This window comes from Alosa pseudoharengus, unplaced genomic scaffold (genome assembly GCF_046254945.1).
Source record: "Alosa pseudoharengus isolate Yale_2024_CS ecotype anadromous, Long Island Sound unplaced genomic scaffold, YU_APseudo_1.1 YU_APseudo_1.1_scf_2, whole genome shotgun sequence".
NCBI classification, from domain to species: domain Eukaryota; kingdom Metazoa; phylum Chordata; class Actinopteri; order Clupeiformes; family Clupeidae; genus Alosa; species Alosa pseudoharengus.
Window position 1 is genome coordinate 50,311,819 of NW_027468663.1, and position 21,816 is coordinate 50,333,634.

At 46.4% G+C, this 21,816-nt stretch overlaps 1 protein-coding gene across 2 annotated transcripts in view; it reads left to right on the forward strand.

Moving 5' to 3' along the window:
* Positions 1-21,816, forward strand: part of LOC143134771 (macrophage mannose receptor 1-like) — a 50,319-nt gene that overhangs the window by 12,536 nt on the left and 15,967 nt on the right. For both annotated transcript variants that reach the window (XM_076295404.1, XM_076295405.1), the window contains exons 15-18: positions 19,198-19,339; positions 21,132-21,170; positions 21,340-21,509; positions 21,663-21,724. In XM_076295404.1, coding sequence (XP_076151519.1) covers positions 19,198-19,339; positions 21,132-21,170; positions 21,340-21,509; positions 21,663-21,724 — 413 coding nt within the window. The remainder of the gene's footprint in view (positions 1-19,197; positions 19,340-21,131; positions 21,171-21,339; positions 21,510-21,662; positions 21,725-21,816) is intronic.

Sequence of the window (21,816 nt, forward strand, 5' to 3'; positions counted from 1 at the left end):
TGGGCTAGTCTAGCAACTCTCCGTTGTCTTGTGAGCTCCAGAAATCGAAACTTAATCAGGCCATTGAAATCGTGTATAGAGTCGTTAGGTGGGCTTAACATAATGATTGATGGCAGAGTTGCAACGGTTTGGCTTGAATTCCCTGCTACTTGAAAACAAATCAGATGGATGTTGCTGTTGGCGAACAGTGTGACACGAGTTAAGCTTTTATTAAGTTGGCAAACGTTTAAACTAGCCAACTAGCTCAGCTGGTGGGAAACGCATGGGACTCATAGCGCTGCCGCTGTCCTATTGCGTGCAGAGGGAATTTGAAAGACAACTGATTATCCCGCCCCTCGGACTGAGCATGCCGAGTGCAGTGTGATCCGCCCATTAGCTAGCCTTTTAGCACCAGTAGAACGTCTTAGCTTTATAGCAGCAGGGGAACGTCTTACCTTAAGCAAAGTCCTTTTAGGCAAGTCCCTCCACTCGGCGGCCATATACCAACGTTTTATGGGCACTCATCGGGCACAGTCTTTGGGTCGAACTGCGCGTGCGCAAGGATTCACGACACCAATCTTGCTCCAGCGGCGAGATCACAACACATGATTGGCACGATGTCTTCACAACACACCATATGATTGGCTCAATGTATTCACATCACACCACATGATTGGCTCAACGTATTCACATGTCGACGTTTTGCCGAGGAAGGGGTGGGATATGTGTAGACAACGGCCATATTGGCGTGACAAACTAGCCCCATGCATTTCTATGGAGTATTTTTTGAGTGCTGTGTCTCCACATTAGAAAGTCTCTGGCTTAAGCTTTATAGCACGAGCAGGAGAACGTCTTAGCTTATTTTAATGTGGGTCTGGCTCGTCAGGCTAGTCCCAGGTATTAAAGCAACACCAAAGAGTTTTTTGTACCTTAAAATAATGTTTCCAAAATCGTTTCAGTGGTTCATCAACTTATAACAGGGTGAACGGCACTTCTGCATTCGCTTCACAGCCCTCTATCGGCTATAACCGCACTATGTTAATTTGCCAGATCGGGTAGCGGATCTGTAGTTCGATGGAATGAGACATAAGAAACTACAAATTTGACTTGCATCTGATATCGCAATATATCGTAAATTGTGCAACATATTCTACCTTGTCTATGGACATCGTTTTTTGCAAAGCCGGTGCTGGATAAACAAATAGCATGCGTGCGACAGAGGGAAAATTCTTTGGTGATGCTTTAACTAGGGGGCAGAACACTATGAACACTAAGGGCTCTATCGTGCACACCAGCGCAATTGACTTTGTATACTCGCGCATTTGTTTTTCCTATTTTGCAGTCAGCACATATTGGAATTTTCCCTCCACAGGTACATGTGCTCCCACGGGGGCGTTTCAGTGAAAAGAGAGGGCGTGTTCCAGCGCAAACGGTCCCTGTTGATATTTTGCAGTTTCAGAAAACAATTCCGCCACAGACCAGGAACCTCATGGTTTAGGGCCCTATCATGACATTCTAAAGTGCATCGTCACTCGTCAAAAGTCTATTCAAATTTAGTAGGATGTCCAGTTCACATTGGGAGGGGTTTCGTTATCAAAAGTGGATACACTTTTACACAACAAGGTGTTCCTAGGTTTTTTAATCAGTCATATGGGTGTGTTTGGGGCATAACATCATTTTAAACCAATGAGAATGACATCTGTCATTCCCTTTAATGGCGCAACGCGCGATATGTCAAATAAATGCATCGGTATTTTGGCATTCAACGGCGCATTTGAAAGGAAGCTGCTTGCGAGACCGTATGGAATAGTCATTCTTAAACCATGCTTTTCTAAAACCTAGCATAGCCTTCACGCATTTGCACTCGTCTATTATTTGAACTCATTGGCAAAGTGAAACTAACTTCACCAAGGAGTCAGTCAACGACAAGACAGTTATATGCAGTTACTAGTTTACAAGGAAGTTTGTCACATGCATATAGTTACTGGAAATGCAGTGAAATTTAGGCTGAAAAAACATAGGCTGAAAAAAGCAACACTTACCCTAATATTGCTCAAATGACTGAATAAAACAACGTTTATTCTTCAGAGGAGTTGCTTATATCTCGTGACTATCTGCGTCTTCAGCTGTGCTCCAAACGTGTCTCTCGCCTCTCCCCTAATCACTTTTAACCGTCATTACCAATTTGCACATGACGGTGAATAACTACTCATCATGAGATGTACAGTATTTCGTAATATCTTTATTCTAATTATGTTTCCCATTGTAATCGTGCAATTTGTAATGCTTTGCATGGACGTGCGCTGGTGTGCGTTCATGAATGATAGAAGGATGGTGCGTGCACCTGCCAATATGACTGTTGACATGCGCTCTTAAAATAGCATACGAACAACTCGCCATTGACTTCTGACCAGGTTTAGGTGGTGTACGATAGCGATTTTTAGACAACGCGCCAGGCCCCTCCCTAGGTTGTTAATTGCCACACCCCTGGGCGCAATGTTTAAAAAATAAACGTGCAAAATACCAAATTAAACTTTCCGCGGGTGAAAAACGAGTTTTACGCCATGCACTGGTGCCCAAAATACAGCACCTAAAGTCAGTGGCGCAAATTCAGATGCTATTTTAAGGGCGCATGCATGGCCACAGGCCTGCAGAAATGAATGCTATGCACACCGATCTACAGACACCCTGTGCACAGATGGAAACATTCAAAGCCTTGATAATATTTGTCCATTTCCCGGTTTTGTTTGTGCATTGGTCAACTAAAAATTTAGTAGCCTATATAGTACATCTACATGCAATATCTTTACGACAACAACGCCTAATTACGACCTATTAATTTGGACAACTTTATACAGCCCTATAAAGGCTAAAGTTACCTTTAGTTTTGTTTCAATTTACCGTTGTGTATGGCTTTAAACATTGTGTGCGCTTTAACATCTGCCTATAAGCATTATTCCAGCTGCGCTAAGGTTTTGACAAGCACTACAACTTTGCCTACCTTGTTGTAGCCCATCTGAAATAACTCCAATCTTTGCTTTGTTCCCTCCAAATGAGAGGGAACAAAGCAAAACAAAGTGGGGCAGCCGTGGCCTACTGGTTAGCGCTTCGGACTTGTAACCGGAGGGTTGCCGGTTCGAACCCCGACCAGTAGGCATGGCTGAAGTGCCCTTGAGCAAGGCACCTAACCCCTCACTGCTCCCCGAGCGCCGCTGTTGTTGCAGGCAGCTCACTCTGCCGGGATTAGTGTGTGCTTCACCTCACTATGTGTTCACTGTGTGCTGAGTGTGTTTCACTAATTCACAGATTGGGATAAATGCAGAGACCAAATTTCCCTCACGGGATCAAAAGAGTATACTTATACTTATACCATCCTTTCGTTATAAAAACGTTTTATATCCATGATGGCCTTGAAGTCTTGAGTTTGTGAATTTGCTTAAATAAGCTTATTATGTGCTGTTAACCAGCAACCATAGACAGTAAAAGAAAGCAGCAAGTAGCCTTGGCTACAATTTCTGTAGTTGCTGCGTCCATTAATTGTTATTCTCTCTCCTGCTCAAACAAAAGTTGTGCGTGCATTAAGTTGATGATAAAGTGTTAACAAACTCTACTTTACATAAAATATTGTTAATAGCCTATTGTCATGCAGTTAATGGGATACTGTGCAGAGTTGGAAAGGTCAACTTAGAAACTGTTTCTGTTGCCTGATGGTAGGTACAGCCGTAGCTTACACCTGCAGGAGCGCTTGCTTGGGCGCCTGTGTTGCGCAATGCACTTTGCTCCTCTCATCTATACGACGCAGTTCCCATTTCTCCAAACCATACATAATTACAAGGACAAATATTGCTACACGAGGGAAATCAGTGTGGTGTCCGATGTAAAAATATAGGTATAAATCTAGCGTACACATTTCCACGAATCACGGATGTGTTGATGACATAAATTAGGAAATATTAGAGGACTTAATGAGACGTGAAGTTGAACTGCATGCCAATGCCATTTAACCCAAATGCCCCAGCAGCAGCATGGTAGAGGAGAGCTTATCTGACAGATTTGCATTGTCTATACTCTATAGTGAGGTAGATTACATTGCAAAAATATCACCATGCATTCATAACCTCGTGATTCAGTGAGAGTGATCCCAAAACATCGGAAAGTGACATTTCTGTATTACATTTTGTCAAGAGGAAAAATCAATAGCAAACTGTTCCCAACTGACTATAGCGCTGTGAACCATTCCTGGCTGCGCCTGGCAATTCCGCCATCATAATTGCAATCCGCTATGGAACAAGCGTGCCTGTTGTTAAGGGGAATGTGAGATGACGCTCTAATTGGTTTTTTGCACGTTACGCCCAAACCACACCCATGATTAATGTAGCTACTTCAGACCACCCCATTTTAGATTTGCGTCAGGCGCAACAGTCATGATCCCGCCGGTAAAATAGAAACAGCGCCCAAGATCCGCCCACAAAGCGATTTGCGCGAAGTCAATTGCGCTAAAGTGCAAGATATAGCCCTAAGTGTTTGTCTTAATTCGTCCATGTTTAACTGCACATAGTCAGTCATCCGCTTCAAAGTCACGCTCGTAAGGCTAATAATAACTGTGCCCTCGCACTCTCACCATCTCACGTGAAAATTTTCTTAAAAAGGTGATTTTCTTTTTTGATCTGATTTGACTTTGAGCAGCCGTGGCCCACTGGTTAGCACTCTGGACCAGAGGGTTGCCGGGTTCGAGCCCTGACCAGTGGGCCGCGGCTGAAGTGCCCTTGAGCAAGGCACCTAACCCCTCACTGCTCCCCGAGCGCCGCCGTTTAAGCAGGCAGCTCACTGCGCCGGGATTAGTGTGTGCTTCACCTCACTGTGTGCTGTTTGTGTTTCACTAATTCACCGATTGGGTTAAATGCAGAGACCAAATTTCCCTCACGGGATCAAAAAGTATACTATACTTATACTTTCTCCTCTTCTGGCGTATCGTGACGGGAAACCATGCCAACTTGGGATGCGATTATCTAGCGATACTTTTTTGCAATACCCTCGATATACATATCATTTGAAAGCTTAGAGTATGGCCGTTCATGTGAGCACAGTAACTCAATTTTGTAAAGCGACTGGTTTCGCCTTGCAGGGTCACATATGGTTACGCCACTCTAGAAATCGTAAGTTACGCATGTAACTATGGATCTGTGAGACCGAGGGATGACCGTCACTACGGTCTAAAAAAGCAATGATCACCTTCGTTCTGCCTATCACCGAGACCATATGTCAACAAAGTCATGTCCATGACCTCCGGAAGCAGAACGATTCGAGCTTGTAAATAGCGGAGATTGCTCCCGGTTCAGTCTCCTACCTTGAGCGCCTCAGGATGGTCCGAGCGACAAGGATAGTGACGGTCATCCCTCGGTCTCACAGATCCATAGTTACATGCGTAACTTACGATCTGTTTCGACCTCACTCTGACCGTCACTACGGTCTAAAAAGGGATGACACATACCAAAAAAGTAGCGAGGAGCTCTAAGCTAACCATTAAAAACCTCGCTCGGTCACGGACATGAGGGCAGCGTCGCCAACCGGAGCTGGGCGAGTGACGTCCACCCTATAAAACCTGGTAAAAGTGCAAGGCGTCGCCCATGAAGCCGCTGCACAGATATCGCTTGCTGGTACTCCCCTAAGGGCAGCCCAAGATGTAGCCATACTCCTGGTGGAGTGAGCCCTTGTACCCGAAGGGACTGGCATTCCCAGAGCCCGGTAGGCATGGGAAATAACCTCAACCAGCCAATGTGAAAGCCGCTGTTTGGAAAGCGGTAGCCCCTGCTTCGCCGCTCCATAACAGACAAAAAGTTGAGAGTGTTCCCTCCTCAACGACTGTGTACGGGCCAGATAAGCTCCCAAAGCCCTGACTGGGCACAGACTGAGCAACTTGTCGCGCTCTGCCTGTGAGGCAGCAGACGGCTGGAATTGGGTCAGCTCCAGAACCTGGTTGATAGACTGCTGATTTAGAACCTTAGGCAGGAAGGCTGGATTAGGCCAAAGTGACACGCCAGTGCCCCCTGCCTGCCACCTCAGGCAGTCTTCGCTGATGGAGAGGGCGCACAGCTCCCCGACGCGCCTGGCCGAACAGAGAGCCAGGAGAAAGCAAGTTTTCAGAGACAACGATCGCAGATCTGCGTCTAAAATGGGCTCATACGGGCCTTCAGTAAGAGACATTAAAACAGTGGGCAAATCCCAGTTTGGTGCCCGCAAAGTGCGAACTGGACGCAACCGGCGGGCCCCTTTTAAAAACTGACCAATCAGTGGATGCCTACCCAAGGGCCTGTTATCCGCACCCTGGTGAAAGGCTGAAATGGCCGAGGCATAAACCTTCACAGTACTGACCGCCTTGCCTTGATCCAAATAGGACTGCAAGAAGCGCAAAACTTGAGGCACAGGGCAAACCGCTGGCTCAAGACTCAAGCTGGCACACCAATCCGAAAAGATCCTCCACCTGAGTGCATAGCAAGCTCTAGTAGAAGGAGCCCTGGCATTGTTCAGAGTCTCCTGCACAGACTCAGCTAGCTGTTCAATGACGGACTCTGCAGGGGCCAAACCCACAGGCGCAGGGCACCTGGGTTCGGATGCCAGATCTGCCCGTCAGCTTGGGACAGAAGATCCGCCCGGCAGGGTAACTGCCATGGCTGACCCTGCAGGAGCCTGAGAAGGTCTGGGAACCAAGGCCTCGCCGGCCACCGTGGAGCAACCAGCAGAACTGTGTGTCGGCCCTCCCTGATCCTCCGCAGGACCTGAGGTACAAGAGGGGATGGAGGAAAAGCGTACAACAAGCCTGTTGGCCAGTCTTGTGACAGAGCATCCAGGCCCAAACTGCCTCCCTGTCCCATGAGAGAGTACCACTCTGGGCAGTGAGTCGTTTCCGCTGATGCAAACAGGTCCACTTGTGCAGTCCCATACTGAGCCCAGACCTGGCTGACCACCTCTGGGTTCAATCTCCATTCCCCCGGGAGTGGCCCGGTCCTGGAGAGAATGTCGGCCGCCCTGTTCTCCACGCTCGGAATGTGTACTGCCCTCACTGAAGCCAGACGCGGCCATGCCCATGACAGCAACTCCTCCGCCACCTGGAGGCACCGCCGGGACCTCGTGCCGCCTTGGTGATTGACATGGAACACCGCCGAGGTGCTGTCCGACCTCACCAGAACATGTTGGCTTCGCAACCCTGGCAGGAACCTCTGCAGGGCGAGATGGATGGCCTTCAGCTCGAGGACGTTGATGTGCTCTGATGTCCAGGAGGGCGGCCACACGCCCCTCGCTGACAGCCCTTCCCAGACAGCTCCCCAGCCTGTCAGAGAAGCGTATGTCGAGACGACTTGCCTCTTGTGAGGAAGGCCCCCCAGTGGAACCCCCTGGAGTAAGAACCTCCTGTCCCTCCAAGGACGCAGGGCTCGGATGCAAGCAGGAGACACCCGCAACTTCACATGCCTGTCGTCCCTCGGGTGGAGCTGAAAGGCATTGAACCAACACTGCAGGGGGCGTGCCTTCAGCAGGCCCAATGGCAGTACCGCAGCTGCCGCAGCCAGTAAGCCCAACAGCCTCTGGACTTTGTGGGCGGTGACCAGTCTGCCCAGCCGAATGCCTGTCAGAGCCTCGGTCAAGCTGTCTGCCCTCCGTGGAGTGAAAGACGCCGTCATGCTGACCGAGCGGGGCTGCAAGTTGCTCTTTTTCCAGTTGACCGTGAAACCCAGGGCCTGGATATGGGTCAGAACTGTGTTGGTGTCGTGCACCACCTGCACCTGAGATGGGGCACAAATTAGCCAGTCGTCCAGGTATGGTAGGATCTTTAGGCCCCGGACCTGGAGGGGGGCTAACGCGGCTGCCACCACGCGAGTAAAAATTCTGGGGGCCAGTGAAAGGCCAAATGGGAGGACCTGAAACTGGAACACCCTGCCTTGGAAGGCGAAGCGGAGGAAGGACCTGTGTGCTGGGCAGATAGGGACGTGGAAGTACGCGTCTTTTAGATCCAGAGACGTAAACCACTCCCCTTCCTGGATGGAACGAATCACTATCCCAACGTGGACCATTTTGAATGGCAGCACTTTGAGGTACTGGTTCAAGGGCCTGAGGTCGAGGACCGGCCGGTAACCTCCGTCTTTTTTGGGCACAATAAAATATTTGGAATAAAACCCAGTGTGCTGTGCGTGCGGCGGTACTTCTGAGATGGCCCCTTTCAGAAGCAACTCCTGGACCTCCTTGACAAGCACGGAATTTAAAAGGGGGTCTTTCACAGACGTCATCTTGACCCCTGAAAACGTAGGGGGCCGCCGTCGAAACTGTAGGCGGTAACCGTGAGTCACCGTAGCCACAACCCAAGAGTCTGGCACAATCCCTTCCCAGGAGGTCCTGGACAGCTGGGAAGGGCAATCGACGGGCAGCCCCGGATCCCTAGGCAGGACCGCCACCGCGGCCTGCACCTCTGCCTGCGCCCCGTCGAGGTCTTCGCTGTCCTCTGGGCCAGGGAGTTGGGGCTGAGCTCTGGTCTGGTGCACGAAAGCGCCGGTCCCGCGGGGCAGCATAGTTGATACTTACCTGTGGTGTTCGGGCGGGCTGCCACCGCCCATACTTACCTGATGCTGCCCTGTGGGGAACCGGAGCCCGCCTGTGGCACACACGCTGACCAGTTTCTCTAGAAGCGCCAGCCTGTTCCACTCTGTCCAGCACCCCTTGGGAGTCTGGATGGAACACATGCCCAGGCACCACGGGGAGACCAAACAGGTCTGTCCTGATGGCATCAGGGAGAGAGGTTTGGGCAAGCCACACCTGTCTATGGCACAGCACCGCAGAGGCCATAGCACTCCCCACATCACGCGTCAGCTGGGAGTGGGCTGACAGTGCGGCATCCACCAGGGCCCTTGCATCATGGTCCTCCGGGCTCATAGTTTTTCGCAGAGCCGCCAGAGTGATAGCCAGGGCGTTGCCCATACGGGCTGCCCGTGCTGATGCGTCAAAGCAGTGAGTGATGAGACGGTCCGTCTTGGCACACTCCTTACGCGGGCAGCGTGGATTAGGAGATGCATTGGCAGGCCCCAGGGAAGTCCAGGCGGCGACGGACTGCTCGACCGGTGGCATATCCCCCAGCCCTGAGTCGGCCGGATAGGCAGCCTTCGCCAGCTGACGGCAACCTGGATTGAATTGGGGGCGCTGTAGCGAGTTACCCCATGCCGTCCTCAGCACCTTCGTGTAATCCTCTGCTACGGGTATACAGGGTGGTGGGCTGCTATGCGAGACGCCTTCCCAGACGCCCCCAAGGGAAGCCATGTCTGGCATAGGGGCCTGAAGACCCAGGATCTTGGAGGCACTCAACACCCGTGACATCAGGGAGCCGACAGGGACCTCCCCTGGCACCTTGGATTCATCGGTTGGCTCCACCATGTCTGAATGCAGCTCATCCAGGAGGCCGTCCCCGCTTACGTCCTCGATCGTAGAACGAGGGGCATGGAATGACAGCACATCCACATCGCCCAGATCAACATCCGCACCATGGCTCTCAGGCCTGGATGGGGAGAGACCTCCCTGGCCAGGGGGCAGAGAAGAGGATGACGTGCCCTGGAGACCCTCCAGCCTGTCCATCGTCCTAGCCAGAGCCTGGAGAGCTGAGAGGATCTGAAGCGACTCCGTGCCATCACCCTCGGTCACGGCAGCTGGAGCCGGGCGCTTAGCAGGTCCAGGGACCTCCACCTGATCATGCCCGGAAGGGGACTCATGTTGCCGTTTACGCTTGTGCGTATGCTTATGGCCATGCCTATGAGAGTGGGATGGTCGGTCGGGTGAGCGCCGCCTGTCCCGTCCACGCACGTGGCCACATGCCTGGTCAGCCCGGCGGAGCCGTTCCTCCCTAGGAAGGTCACAGGCTGCGCTGCAGGGGCTGTTGACATCCTCCAGGAGGTGGGCGGCCCCAAGGCAAGCGGGACACTCTCTGTGGCCATCATTGGGGGCCATCGTGGCCCTACAGACTCTGCAGTAGTGTGCCGCCATAGCCTACCACAGAAAAACACAATGCAATACAACACAATACAATACAATAAGGCACTTACCTCGGCTGTACAACGCACTGGGTCTGCAAGCAGCAGCCCGTAAAGAGATACAGCAGTGGTGTAATACAGTACACGGGTGGCCTGAAGCAGCGTGCGGACACGCTTAGCAGGCTCACACTGGCCCAGCTAGCTGCGGACAGCAGCGACGGGGTACACAACAGATACACAAAGAAGGCGGCCACCAGTGCGCGAACGCACGCGCCGACGTACACCAGTGGACAACTGGAGAAAAGACACACAGCAGCCCGCACCTCGTGCAAGACTGCACCTAGCAGAAACAAACAGCTAAACTTACCTTTTGCAAGTAGCCTAGCACACAACAACAAAGCTAACAAGAAGCACACCCAAAAGGAAAAATAACACAGAAACGGCGGCCCGCAGCAGTGCGGTATGGGGCGAACTCAGGAAAGGCGTCAACAAGTTAACAAAGTTAAACAAAGTTTCCTGAAAACACACAAGGTTACTGCACATGCAGAAAACAAACACAGTCAAGCAAGAAAGCAGTGAAAGTACGTACTCACGTATCACAGGTCTCAGATGAGGCGATCAAAGTGAGAGACTGAACCGGGAGCAATCTCCGCTATTTACAAGCTCGAGTCGTTCTGCTTCCGGAGGTCATGGACATGACTTTGTTGACATATGGTCTCGGTGATAGGCAGAATGAAGGTGATCATTCCTTTTTTAGACCGTAGTGATGGTCAGAGTGAGGTCGAAACAGATACATGAAATTGCACTCAGGGCTCCAGAGTGCGACCAATTTGGTCGCATATGCGACCTAATTTTTCAAAAGTGCGACTAAAAAAAATCGGCTATTCGAGAGGAAAAAGTGTCCGCATTGAAACTCTACCTTTGGTTCAATAACAGACACATATTTGGCCAATATCGTGGTTTAAACAAATCACAGATAGTGAAGGGCGGGACCTCCCCTCTGATTGGCCGTGGCCCAGTGCCTGTGTGTAAATTTGAAAATGCGTGTGCTGCAGAGAGAGAGAGAGAGAGGTCAGAGACCCTTCAGATAAACAGAGTGGATGTAGCATTACAGTGTGGTCACATAGGCCGAGATAAATGTCCCCTCTCCCCACTGCCTTCGGCGGCTGGCAGCAGCAAACCGATCAGACGAGCCCGAGATGATGATCAAGTTTATCGTTGCTTACGATAGGCCTAGTGAAACTTCCCTTCACCAAGTTCAGTCCGAAATAATAATTCACCAGAAAAATAGTTTGAACGTAAACCTGACGTACAGGAATGCCACTTGCGCCAAATTTATAGGAGTCATTGCAGATGAAAAGACGTCTTAAAATTGTGAACAATGCATACAATGCCTTCCCGAACGACAGAGATACAGATATCGCCGAAAAGGAGTGCGTCATTGACCGCAGTTACATGCAGGGAGTAACCCGGTTTTCAACAGCAATATTCGTTTTGCGCGCGAGTTGTGTAAACTCATTCTGATGGCATCAATCAATTTAATCCGGTATTTGGCGCAAACCGAATATCGCTGCTACATTTAAAGCCCGAATATTCCTGGCATGTATAACTGTGGTCATTGTGTAGGTGAATTGAATGGACTTATTTAGATCGAGCATGGCAAGTCATTGCAATAGCCTATAATAATAGGCCTACCATTTCGTTACTGCATTAACCATAGTGATGTTCTTATTGAAAATTTAAAAATACTAAAATTAAAAAGTAAATTGCATTGTGGGGCTGTCAAATGATTATTGCAATCATCATTGCAAAAGCACATAAAAAATCCCCCAGGCTACTTGGAACATCTCTTTAGACTTCCGGGGTTGGCGCACATGGAGTAGACGCGAAAATCTCGAGCTCCCGTTTACCTTCGATAAAGTTTATCTATAACCCCATCTGACCAATGTTATACTACCAGTTATCTTCTTAAATGTATCTTTATTGCACTTTTCGGCACCTGACGACAAAAAATGACGTCCAAATCAGGGAAACAGAAGAAAGACGAGCAGACTAGCCTAACTATGGAAGCTATGACCACGCTCCTAGAACAGCACAGTAAATCCTTGGCTGCTGAATTTAAATCCACCCTAGGAGTGATGGACTCTAAGCTAGATCAAATTCGCTCATTGGTGGAAGACCACGGCCAGAGAATCTCTTCACTGGAGTCTTTTTCGGATGATGCTGATCGTCGCCTGCGAGACCTGGAGAGACTGTGCTCAAGTCTACGTGATAACGCTGCCAAGTTAGCTACTAAAGTCTCTGACCTAGAGGGGCGCAGCCGGAGGCAAAACATTCGCATTCTGGGTCTACCGGAGTCTACTGAAAGCGGAAGCCTCACACAGTTCTTCTCGGACCTACTCACCGAGGTCTTTGGTAAGCAGTTACTTCCATCCCCTCCAGAAATTGACCGAGCGCACCGTAGTCCATCGACCAAGCCTAAGCCAGGGGAAAGACCGCGTCCGGTTTTACTACGCCTGCATCGTTTCCAAATTAAAGATCTCCTGGTCCGGGAAGCCCGTAAAAAGGGGAAACTAATCTACCAAGGCCACAACATTCGCGTTGTAGAAGACTACAGTTCCGACGTCATGAGACAGCGAGTTGAATATAAAGACGTCATGTCTGAACTGTACCAGCGCGGACTACGACCAGCTCTTCTCTACCCTGCCAGGCTGCGTATCACCCTACCCGGTCCCAGTGGCGAAAAGAAATGGCTGCAGTCGGTTGCCATTGCACAACAATTTCTTAATGAGCACAATGCTGGTGAAGTAAATGGCAAAAAGGTACAAGTTGAAGCTGATAATTGAAGCTAATAGACTACCTAGTAGGCTATTAAAGAAAGGTCTTGCTTAACTGACTAATGTTAGCTCGCATTAGATCTCACTGTCATTGCGAACGACGCTTAGCACTAGCACACTAGTGGTGGGTTTAATTTGTCCTTCTTTATTATTGTTATGCATATTACTTGTGCATATCGTTTTTGGCTAGCAAGTACCTGGTTCGTTGCTATATTTTTCGTCAGTAGTGTTTCCAGTTTAACTTTTGTTCTCAAATTTGCATTTTCCTTGCCAGGTTTATAATGTTGTTATAAGTAGCCACAGGCTATGTTTTGTTGTAGCTGGTTGAATGACGTATTCGCCCATTCTAGTCTAATTGTTATTCTGAACTTTTTAAAATCTTAAATGACATCTGGGCTCAGGGAAATTTAAGAAGTTTTCTTTATTTTTTCTTTATGGGGTTTTGACTCTACCTGAAACAGGTTTGGGAGTATTGAGATGCCCTATGTGAAGTTTGTTTGTTCACACAATGGTTGTGTTTAAAAGATTGCTGCTTTATGATCTAGCAGCACTATGGGTGAAGGGTAAAGGGGAGGGGGTTCATTACTCAGCTGGGTTTTTTTTCTTCTTTTTTTTTTTCTCCAACTGGTACCCTAAGTTTTTTCACTTATATTTTTGTTTGGGATTTTTTTTTTCTTTTCAAAGGCCTATTCTCACTCTGTTGTGCCAATGAGACTGCCTGCTACATGTGTTCATGCAATCTGCCTGTATTCAGCTGCACTAGTTGGATATGGGTAGTCATGTACATTTTATTTCTTGGAATGTCAAGGGTCTAAACCACCAGGTTAAGAGGAATAAGGTTCTGGTACATCTAAAGCAGCTGAAAGCTGGAATTGCATTCTTGCAAGAGACCCACTTAATAGACACCGACTGCTCCCGCATAAGAGGGAATTGGGTTGGTCAACTGTTTTGCTCCTGTTTTCAGGCCAAATCAAGGGGGAGTGGCTATTCTAATAGAGAAAAACATACCTTTTGAGTCCTCCAGCGTTATCAAAGACAACAATGGTCGCTACTTAATTGTAATAGGAAAGCTGTTCAATACCCAAGTCGTACTAGCTTCTTTTCACTCCTCCCTGACTTAAGCACGCACTGCCTGATACTAGGGGGAGATTTCAACAACTGGTTAGACCCAGTACTGGACAGGTCCTCTCCCAATCCTGCAGTGACACGCAAATCACCTGGCCGCATACATTCTTTTCTTTCTGAATATGGCATTTCTGATATATGCCGTTTTTTACACCCTGGAAAGAGAGAATACTCTTTTTTTTTCCAAGGTACATCACAATTACACTAGAATAGACTATTTCTTTGTTGATAAAAAGCTTATTCCACATGTTCGCTCTTGCGAACTTCATAGCATTGTAATATCAGACCGCTAGCTTTAAGCCTGTCCCTTCCTGGCATTGGTCAGGCTAGGAGACAGTGGCGGATGAACTCCTCTCTTCTCTCAGATATGGTATTTGTAACATGGCTATCAGGTCACATAACTTTTTTTCTCGAAACAAATATGACACCTGAAGTTTCCTGCTTAACTATATGGGACACCCTAAAAGCCTACCTAAGGGGTCAAATCATATCCTTTGTAGCCAATAAGAATAGAAGCCTTAATAAAAAGCGTTTAGACCTTTCAACTCAAATTTTACAACTGGATAGGGAATATGCCCAGGCCCCTACACCTGAATTGTATAAAAAACGTCTTGAACTCCAAACAGAATTTGACCTCCACTCCACATATCATATAGAGAACTTGTTGCGTAGGACTAAGAGTACGTTTTATGAGCATGGTGAAAAATCTGGTAAGATTCTGGCAAATCAACTTAAAGGTATAAAAGCCAAACAAATCATCACAAAAATACGCAGCAATGCTGAGGTGTCTTCTGACCCTACTAAAATAAACAACATGTTCAAAGAATTCTACTCTAGATTATATTCTTCTGAATCCCACCCTAACTCCCAAGCAATGGAGACTTTTTTTAGTCAAATAGACTTCCCAACTCTACCAGAGGACCTTAAAACTAGACTAGAGGAACCTATATCAGTTGAGGAAATTACAGAGGCCATATCATCGATGCAGAGCGGGAAGTCCCCAGGCCCGGATGGTTTCCCAGCCGAATTTTATAAAGCGTTCTCTGCAAAACTCGCCCCGCTCTTGTCTTCTGTCTTGTTAGAGTCCCTAAGAACTGGAGGACTGCCGCCAACATTCAACCAGGCTTGCATAACCCTCATAGCTAAAAAGGGAAAAGATCCTGAAGATTGCGCCTCTTACAGGCCAATCTCACTTCTAAATACAGACGTGAAAATCCTAGCCAAGGTGTTGGCTAGACGATTGGAGGATGTTCTTCCCATTGTCATAGAACCAGATCAAACAGGGTTTGTAAAAAATCGCCATTCTTTTTTCAATATACGTCGCTTATTTGATATTCTTTACCCTCCAGAGAGTAATGTCCCAGAGTGTGTAGTTAGTTTAGATGCTGAGAAGGCATTTGACAGGGTGGAGTGGCGGTATCTATTTCGAGTTTTAGAAAAGTTTGGGTTTGGGCCAAACATAATCTCCTGGATTAAATTGCTATATGCTTCCCCCTCTGCATCCATAGTTACAAACTCTGTGTGCTCTGTATCATTCCGCCTGCATCGTGGAACCCGCCAGGGCTGTCCTTTAAGTCCCTTGCTTTTTGATTTAGCTATTGAGCCACTAGCTCTGGCCCTACGTAACTGTAGCCAACTTTCAGGGATTCATAGGGGGGGTATAGAAAACAGGGTCTCCCTTTATGCGGATGATCTCCTCCTTTACATCTCTTACCCAGAAACCTCTCTGCCTGCGGCGCTCTCATTGCTGGACCAATTTGGAGAGTTTTCTGGTTACAAACTAAACCTACATAAAAGCGTACTTTTTCCAGTCAACGACCTTGCACTTAAATTGGATTACTCAAACATACCTCTTAAACTTGAAAAGGAACATTTAACCTACCTTGGAGTCACTATTACACGAAAGTATACGCATATCTTTAAAGAAAACTTTGTGAAATGCCTGAACCAGGCTAAAGAGGATCTATCAAAATGGTCACCCCTATCCATGACACTGATTGGACGTATAAATTCTGTGAAAATGAAAATACTTCCTAAATTCTTATATCTTTTCCAATGTGTCCCTGTTTTTATACCCAAGTAATTTTTTAACTCTTTAGACTCTCTCATTTCATCCCCGACTCAACAAGGCATACCTCCAAAGACCTAGGTGTGATGGAGGTATGGCTCTCCCTAATTTCCGTTTTTACTACTGGGCACCTAACGTCCGAACTCTGATACTCTGGAGACATTTTCACCTTCATCCCAACCCCCCAGCATGGGTCTCCATAGAAAACAGCTCCACCCAACAAACTTCACTCCCTGCTCTACTGGGGGCAGCACTACCACTGCCTCCTAGTTCAGGTGGAAACATAGTTGTGCGCCACTCTTTGAGAATATGGGCCCAATTCAGAAGAAATTTTGGCCTACAGCTTCCTTCCCTTTTGAACCCTATAGCCTCAAATCACCTTTTCCCCCCTTCTATGCTCGACACAACATTTCAGGATTGGCACAGAAAAGGCATAAAATCCTTCAGAGATCTCTTTAGTAGTAATTGTTTTGCCTCATTCGAAGTGCTGTCCAAAGACTTTGACCTACCATCTACCCATTTTTTCAGATACCTCCAGGTCAGACATTATGTGCGGAGTCTAGTACCTTCCTTTCCTTATATGCCGGCTGAAAATCCAATTGATGACTTACTTTTACTTCAGCCGCTGGAGAAGGGGTCAATATCCACCATTTACAAGTCTATAGCAGGGCTGAAAAGTACCCCCTTGGACAGGGTTAGATTGGCCTGGGAACAGCATTTAAACCTACCCTTGTCTGCGGATTTGTGGGCTAGTATTCTAAAGCAAGTACATTCATCATCTATATGTGCCCGCCACTCACTTCTCCAATTCAAGGTTGTGCATAGAGCTCATATGTCCAAAACCAAACTGTCCAAGATATACCCAGACCTTAGCCCTAATTGTGACAAATGTAGTAATCCTGATGCTACACTGATACATATGTTTTGGCTGTGTCCCAGCCTTGAAAAGTTTTGGAGAGAAGTTTTCCAAACACTCTCTCAGATAGTAAATTACACAATAGAACCAGACCCACTCATAGCTCTATTTGGTATTACTGGAGAGGAGCAAATGCCCAGGGCCAAGCGTAATGCATTGTCTTTTGCTTCCCTTCTGGCCCGACGCACAGTGTTGCTTAAATGGAAAGGGAAGACTTTACCTACTCATTCGCAGTGGTTAAGGGATCTATTATCCAGCCTAACACTGGAGAAGATATGCCATTCATTGCATGGATATGAGGAAAAATTCTATAAGGTTTGGGGATCATTTCTAGATTATTTCCACAATCCCGAACTCGTGATTGAATCATAGAGTGGTTGCCGTATCATTTATGCCCTTGACTTCCAGCCAACTCCTTTGCGGGCACTCGTAGGCCTTTCATCTTCACTAACTGCCTGCACTTTCCAATTGGTCTTGGTTTCTTCTTGTTTTTTGTGTGTTTGTTTTGTTTTGTTTATTGTTATTGTTATTGTTATTGTTATTGTTACTATTATTGTTATTATTTATCCACATTTGATATGTAGTGCTTGGCTTGATTTGATCCTTGCTTTTTATTATTATTATTATTATTATTATTTTATCCCTTATGATGTTGTGTATTATGAGCTGAGATAAGGTGGGAGGGTGGGTGGATGGGTGGTGGTGGGAGGGGCGGGTTAATTCTTAAATAATCAAGTCGTACTTTGTCTGTGTCAATCGAAAAACAATAAAAAGAATTTTGAAAGGAACATCTCTTTAAATTGTGCTCAAATACATTTCTATGGAAGATGCTAGCATGGTGATCTGGTTTAGCCAAGGCCTAAAGATCATGAAGGATAATATGTAAGACATTGAGCCATGAGATGTGCAGTTTGAAGCCCTTAAAAGACGTGCACTGTTAATTTACTCACTGTTATTTTTATTTAATTCATCTTGAGATGTTTTAAGTTTAAATTTCAGCTCAGTGAAGCACTTAAAGCACCAACACTTCATTAAGTTACTTTTCTTGTAGAATTGTAAATCATAAGTCATAGGACAACCTATATAGGACAGTAATTAAGGAAGAAAAGTGAACCTGCTGCGGTGTTAAATGCGATGTGGTTGAACATTTGGGTGCACCTAACTTTTGTGGGTTTAGTTAGGCGCACCAGTGCAACCAGTGCAAAAAGTTAGTCTGGAGCCCTGGCACTGTACTGTTCTTAGGCTTCTTCTTATTCCGCTAATCACTTTTTCCGTAAGCTATTTCACTTGAACCGTTTAATTTAGAAACTTCGTTCAAACTTTGTAACGTAGGTCCAGGTAGGTGTAACGTGGACCAGGTTGCTATGACTTTGGGACTTTGGCTATGACCTAGGGATCAATGTAGCAACCAATGAGATTAACCTAGCAACCAGCATAGCGACCACCACAACTAATCTAGCAACAGCCTACCAACCACCTGAAATACCCCAGCAACAACCTATCAACCGCGATGACAACCTAGCAACCAACATAGCAACCAATATGATTACCTTAGCAACCAGCCTAGCAACCACTTGAGTTACTTTAGCAACCACCACAACAACCCTAGTAACACCCTAGCAGCCGTAATTACCCTAACAACAACCTAGCAACCACCACTATAATGTCAACCTAGCAACCAACATGATTTATTTTGCATAGCAACCACCATATGTACCCTATCAACAACTTAGCGACCACCATTATAATGTCAACCTAGCAACCACCATAGCAACCAACATGATTACCCTAGCAAACAGCATAGCAACTGCTTTATTTTGCATAGCAACCACCATATGTACTCTAGCAACACTCTAGCAACCATCTGAATTACCCTAGCAACAACCTAGCAACCACCACTATAATGTCAACCTAGCAACCACCATAGCAACCAACATGATTAGCCTGGCAACCAGCATAGCAACCACTTTATTTTGCAAGGCAACCACCATATGTACATGTCCACGTGGTGTGCAGAAGTGACAACCCTGCTGATGTTGTGTGTTATTGTTGATATGCCTGTCTATGTGCATGTATAGTTACATATCCTACCTGTAAATTCTATTCTTGCTGTCACTTTTGCTGCTGTAACAATGCAAATGTCTCCACCGTGAGACAATTAAAGGATTATTTTATCTTATGTTCTCTTATCTGAAAGAGGACTGCAGTACATTCTATTTGAATAAATAGTTGTTAAAAAATAACAATGCTTTATTTGTTCATTTGTAGTCTTCCTATACAAACTGGGAATCTGGAGAACCAGATAATAAACATAATATGGAAAATTGTGCAATGATAGATACGTCATCAATGAAATGGAACGATCGTAGCTGTGAAGTAAAGGAAAACTTCATTTGTGAAATAAATAAAGGTAAGGGAAAGTCTCAAACTGTCATTTTCAAACTGTTTCTTCTGGCTCATTTACTCTGTCATAGGTGTTCTCTTTCCGTGGAGTTCACTCAGTGTTGACTAATGGGAAGTCACTCCCAAATAACAGGACCGAACTTAACTAAATCTCCAACCACCCATCATACAGATTTTTTTCCTGGGCTACTACTTGTAAATAGCCGCTCCACAAGCAACCAGTCTTTCATTCTTCAGTGATCCTTGAAGAACTCTATGAACCAGTGCTTTGAGTCAAGCTCTCCATCCTGCCAGTGAGGAGTCATGGTCAGCTGTCACCTCATCATTATCAGTGTCACCTCACTCTGCGTTTTCTTTGCAGAAAAACCGAAAGCAATATATTATCCAAGGCAGACTTTAAGGCTATCTATAAATAATTGTGGTAAAAATGAATTGCTAATCCACAAAGAGGCAAAAAGTAAGGCAAGCCGACCATACGGCAGAGTCGGCTTTATTCACGATGCCGGAGGTTACAAACACACAAGCATCCTAGGCGAGCATGAGAGCAACAAGTCTGTCGTAGACAAAGTCTTACCATTACTGTATTTATAGAACTAAAACAGGCTATTCTTGATGGATTACATGAAATGAAAGAAAAAGAGCTGTTATCACTCCAGACTCCCTAAGGGCGGTTGAACTCAGAGGTCATGGACAAGAAAAACCCAAAATATATCAAATAAATAACTGAGACCATCCTTTTAATGTCTACATTTCTTTAAAGTGTAGCCAGTTGGACAACAACAACCCCAATAGACATTTAACATCTAAAGTGTTGTCTAATTATTGGAAATTTCCCCACAGTATATTCCATCACCATTTTCCAAAAGCTATTGAACAGGTGACAGGTGGCTAACAGGTATGGCAGCAGAGTTCCAGCTATACCCTCCACCCATGGACTGGGCTATCCCCACAGTGGACAGGCTCAACCGCTGTGTAGCAGTCCAAGGCGGCTCTTTGCTTACCAGATATCTACGCTCACTGCGCTAAGCTAGTCCCCCGTATTCTGTACTTCCGCGACATGGTGTGTGAGTCTACGTCAAAGGATCCCAGCTCCCTGACATGCAGCGATCACCATCCGGAGCGCTCCTGCTTTTGATTCTGATTGCAGACTGATTTACGCCTCCTCCAGAAGCTCCTCAACTTGCTGGACCGCGCCAATGTGATGCTCTGCCTATGGCAAAGCCATGCCACAATGCTGCCCCTCACTGAGAGGGCATATGCAGGTGTGGGGCAGTCATACTGAACACTGCATCCCCTCAGCGTCGTCTGCCACACTCACAGAGCTGAGGAAGGCATCGACCTTGCTCTTTGTGCAGTCAAAGTGCTGTGTATTTGTTCAGGGCCGTGACATGGGTGTTCTCATAGCCTACTCACGGCCACCTGTGACTCACTATGTCTGACCTGTTAGAGAAAGGTTGGATGATGCTCCAATGATGCCAGGAGGCGTCCTTGGACCGGGCATAGTGGCTCTGCAGTCACTCATCTCATCCCCGCAGGGCTGCCACATGTGAACTGCATTTACAACCTTTGCTTTCCAGACGTTCTCGCTTGCTAATTTGTGTTTGCTGTACTTCCAAAAATATTTTGAGAGTTTAATGTACCAGTTTAAGTTTGATTTCACAGCTGGTTATGCCCCTTGGAAATAGGAAGTGAATGAAGGATCCCCAGACCAATTTTCAATTCTTTGTCTGGTATTAGCTGAGCTTGCTAACAGAACTCCAGCAAGCACTCTCTTATAACATTCCCTGTTTTCCTTGCAGGAGTTACTCCAAAGAACCCTGCCAATTTTACAATTCCTGGTAAGAAATAAAACGCAACTACTGATAGTCTGTGTATTGCTGATGAACCATTAAAGCAAGGAATGACTGAAGAACTTGCAGGAAATTGTTGGTATTTGTGGGGGCCCCCAAATCATCATCATTATTATTAATTTTACTTTGTGAATTATATAAAACATCTGTTATTCAGAACACAATGTCACTAAGGATGGATGGATCGAATTCAGTGGTCACCAGTACTACGTTTATGAGGAAACATATGGACATGACATTTATGAAGCTCGGACATTCTGCAAGAAAGGCCATGGTGACCTTGTTGTAATAGAGACTGAACCAGAGAGGCTGTTTCTCTGGAAACTGGTAAAGGCATTAAAGCAATATTTAGAATTCTTTATATTCAGTGAAAAGCAATCATGTCATAATTAGACGTTTTATTTTCAGTCAGATAACCCTTTGAATGGAATCAAAATGATGTGCTGAGGTATTTTCCCTATACTATCTAATGTATTGCAGATATTAAGGCATTGGGGTTCATTTTATATTGGAATGACAATTGATATCAATCTCAATATGCAGTAAGTGAACAAAACTAATACGATGTTCAAATATTATTTAGAATCATTGCTAAATCAGGGTCCATGATTATGCCATTAATGTAGCATTATGG